The following is a 4,022-nucleotide window of genomic DNA, read 5'->3' on the forward strand; positions in this document are numbered from 1 at the left end:
CATTTTTTGGTTGCAGCCATCATTGTTGTTTGGTGGGCCCGGGCTGGGGATTCGAACCCACTACCTTAGGTGTATGTGGCTGGCGCCTTAGCCGCTTGAGCCACAGGCGCCGAGCCTCAGGATCCATTTTGGCACACATTTACTATGTGGCCGCTGCTTTCATCTTATTTTCCTTCCTTCTCATCTGCGCTGATGAGAGACAAGTTTTGATAGCCAAGGAAAATGCTTTTCTGCTCAGTCTTGACAATGATGCAGGGCTGACCTGTGTGATTCTTCCATTTTAGAGGATGAAGTACAATCAGAGGCTGACATCCAAGACACTTTCCTTACGTGTCTCCTTAATCCTGGCTGTGGTAGACCCAGTAAGAGGGCCGAGGCCCTGTGCAAGTTTGGTGATCTCTTTAGAGTGCAGGACATAATTGATTGTCTCTCAGCATTCCTCCTTCACTCCTTCTCTTCCTTAGGTTTGCCTTCCTAATGCAGTCTGGAAAATTAAAAAGCCCACATTTCCCAGATGCTTTGGAGCTCCAGTTCTGACAGCAGAATTGGTTCTACCAATTGGAAATGCTCATGAGCCATTTAGAAAGTGGAAGTGAGCTGGCGTGTGCATATGTGTGCATGTGCATGTGCGTGTTGCAGTTTGGCCAGGGCCAGGTTCCAACCCGCCACTCTCGGGATATGGGGCCAGCGCCCTACTCACTGAGCCACAGGTGCTGCCCAGTATATCCTTTTTTTAAGTCATTTTTTTAAAATCAACGTAATTTAAGTGTGCTGTGAAAGTTTAACTACAGGTTCGAGTGTGTTGTGAGATACAAAGGGTTGATAAACACTGCTTTGAACCTTAGTAGGGAAGGGGATCAGAGCTCAGACCTTACGTGGCAGTTGTGAGGCATGAGCTAGCACACTGTAGAACTCCCTGTGTGTGACTGCCACTCAGGCACTAGCTTGGGGGCACATCTCTCTGGCACCATTTCCTGGAGCATCCTCCTCCTGCCTTCTGTACTTGCAAGGTGCCTCACGGAGAATAGCAGTGCCTCCATTGACGAGCACCTACTCTGTCCACAAGATCTCCTTGGACCCTCACAAACAGCCCTGAGGTGGGCAGATGGGGATCCTGGAGAGAAACCTCTGAGCCCATTTTACAGGTGAGGTAACAGGCTCAGAGAGCACAAATGACTTAGAAGACACCATGTGGTTCGTTATGGCATAGCCTGGTCTGACTCCAAAGTCTCTGCTCTTTCTGAGCATTCTTCCCACCCAGAAGTGAGATGTCAGCACCCACCTCCACCTTGGAGGGCAAATCCTTCACTCAGTGCACAGGAGATGAAAAATGAATGAGGCAGAGGTGTCCAGGACAAGAATTACTTTATTATAAGGCAGGGAAGAGGAGGGGGGGGGTCAGGAGGATGGCCTCTCTTCCTCATTGGCACCAGGCCTCGTTTTTATCCTAGAAGAAGCATCCCACCACCCTGGGTAAGGTAAAGGGGGCAGGAGTTGAGAGGGGTGAGGTCAGGGAGGCTGTGGGGGTTATGGAAGGGGAGGGGAGCAGGGCCCAGGGGGTCAAGGTCAGGGGTGAAGTGAGGCTCAGAAGGAGGGGTCAAAATTAAACCAAGGCTTATAGGTTAGAAGGGAAATGGGGTTCATGGGGGGTTAAAGGTGAAGAAGTCAGAGCAGGGCTTATGGGGTCAGGAATGAAGCAGGGCTCTTGGAGGTGTTAAAATTAGAAGGGCTTGTGGGAGTTCAAAGATAAAATGGGGCTCAGAGTCAAAGGCGAAGCAAGGTCAGAGGTGAAGCAGGCTCTAAAGGCATTGTCAGGGCCAGGGCAAAGTGACATTCAAGAAATGGCACAGGGTCAGAGCTGAGTTGGCTGAGGAACAGGGAGGAAGTGGGGTTCCAGGGAGGGCAGGTGCCCAGGGCCGGCAGAGCGGCAGCGATGGCGTGGCGCTAGGCCACCTCCTCCTCCGCCTCCTCCTCGAACTCGCCCTCCTCGGCAGTAGCGTCCTGGTACTGCTGGTACTCGGACACCAAGTCGTTCATGTTGCTCTCGGCCTCAGTGAACTCCATCTCGTCCATGCCCTCGCCCGTGTACCAGTGCAGGAAGGCCTTGCGTCGGAACATTGCCGTGAACTGCTCTGAGATGCGCTTGAACAGCTCCTGGATGGCCGTGCTGTTGCCGATGAAGGTGGCCGCCATCTTCAGGCCTCGGGGCGGGATGTCGCACACGGCCGTCTTCACGTTGTTGGGGATCCACTCCACGAAGTAGCTGCTGTTTTTGCTCTGCACGCTCAGCATCTGCTCGTCCACCTCCTTCATGGACATGCGGCCCCGGAACACTGCGGCCACCGTCAGGTAGCGGCCGTGGCGCGGGTCGCAGGCGGCCATCATGTTCTTGGCGTCGAACATCTGCTGGGTGAGCTCCGGCACCGTGAGTGCGCGGTACTGCTGGCTGCCCCGGCTGGTGAGCGGCGCGAAGCCCGGCATGAAGAAGTGCAGGCGCGGGAAGGGCACCATGTTCACCGCCAGCTTGCGCAGGTCGGCGTTGAGCTGGCCTGGGAAGCGCAGGCAGGTGGTGACCCCGCTCATGGTGGCCGACACCAGGTGGTTGAGGTCTCCGTAGGTTGGCGTGGTCAGCTTGAGCGTGCGGAAGCAGATGTCGTAGAGCGCCTCGTTGTCGATGCAGTAGGTCTCGTCCGTGTTCTCCACCAGCTGGTGCACGGACAGGGTGGCGTTGTACGGCTCCACCACCGTGTCCGACACCTTGGGCGAGGGCACCACGCTGAAGGTGTTCATGATGCGGTCGGGGAACTCCTCGCGGATCTTACTGATGAGCAGCGTGCCCATGCCTGAGCCCGTGCCGCCTCCCAGCGAGTGCGTCAGCTGGAAGCCCTGCAGGCAGTCGCAGCTCTCGGCCTCCTTCCGCACCACGTCCAGGACGGCGTCCACCAGCTCCGCGCCCTCAGTGTAGTGCCCCTTGGCCCAGTTGTTGCCGGCTCCGGATTGGCCTGGAGAGGGCCACACAGGCAGTCACCGGGAGACCCCGCCCCCAACCCTGGAGAGCATCTAGTAGTTTACTAATAACAGTATCAAAAATGATAACACTAGGCACGGGTGTGGGGGTGGGGTGGGGGGGTCACGCCTGCAATCCTAGCACTCTAAGAGGCTGGGGCAGGAGGATACCGCGAGCTCAATGATTCAGATCCAGCCTGAGCAACAGCAAAACGCCTCTCTACTGAAAATAGAAAAACCAGGTGGGTGTCATGGAGAGCGCCTGTAGTCCCAGCTACTGGGGAGGCTGAGGCAGGAGGATCACTTGAGTCCAGGAGTTTGAGTTGTTAAGAGCTATGATGATGTCAGGGCACTCTACCCAGGGTGACAGAGTAAGACTCTTTTTCCTCCCCCCATAAATAAATAACAATAAAAAGGATCAATCACTAATAAGATGATGATCAACTGTTCTGTTTCCATTCTTGTCCTTTTGCACCCAGCAGCCAGAAGGATTCTAGTAAGACCTAAATGGAATCATGGCCATGTTAGCTCAAAAATCATCCCACACTTGCACCATTGATGAAAAGCCCAAGTCCTCCTTTAGGCCCATCAGACCCTGCACAACCTGCCCTGTCCTTTGCTGCACTTCCAAGCCAGGCGTAGTCCCGCCCCAGGGTCTTTGCACTGAGTTGTGTCCTCTGCTTGGTGTCCTGTTCCCACAGGCCTCCTCAAGCTCCCTCCTTAGCTTCTAGGACTTTCTTAGACCATGGGAAGCTATCCTTCTTCAATTTTTGGAGACAGAGTCTCCCCCTGACAGGCTAGAGTGCAGAGGCATCATTGTAGCTCACTGCAACCTCCAACTTCAAGGCTCAAGTGATCCTCCTGTTTCAGCCTCCCAAGTAGCTGGGACCACAGGGGCATGACTCCACGCTTTGCTAATTTTTCCATTTTTAGTAGAGATGAGGGTCTCAATTTTGTTTGGGCTGGTTTCCAACTCCAGAGCTCAAGCAGTTCTCCCACCTCAGCTTCCCAGAGTA

The 4,022-nt window shown here is 54.5% G+C and overlaps 1 protein-coding gene across 10 annotated transcripts in view; it reads right to left on the reverse strand.

Annotated features, from left to right (window-relative positions):
• Nucleotides 1-1,883: 1,883 nt before the first annotated feature.
• The window catches only part of TUBB4A (tubulin beta 4A class IVa), a 5,754-nt gene continuing 3,615 nt past the window's right edge, over nucleotides 1,884-4,022 (reverse strand). For 4 of the 10 annotated variants that reach the window (XM_012810156.1, XM_012810155.1, XM_012810153.1 and 1 more), the window contains one exon: nucleotides 1,945-3,002. In XM_012810156.1, the coding sequence (XP_012665610.1) occupies nucleotides 1,945-3,002 (1,058 nt within the window). Of the gene's footprint in view, nucleotides 3,003-4,022 lie in introns of all 10 variants that reach the window. The other 6 variants (XM_012810151.1, XM_012810157.1, XM_012810152.1 and 3 more) reach the window with 6 other exon arrangements.

Source organism: Otolemur garnettii, unplaced genomic scaffold, assembly GCF_000181295.1.
Source record: "Otolemur garnettii isolate 467f Iridium unplaced genomic scaffold, OtoGar3 scaffold00127, whole genome shotgun sequence".
Taxonomy (NCBI): domain Eukaryota; kingdom Metazoa; phylum Chordata; class Mammalia; order Primates; family Galagidae; genus Otolemur; species Otolemur garnettii.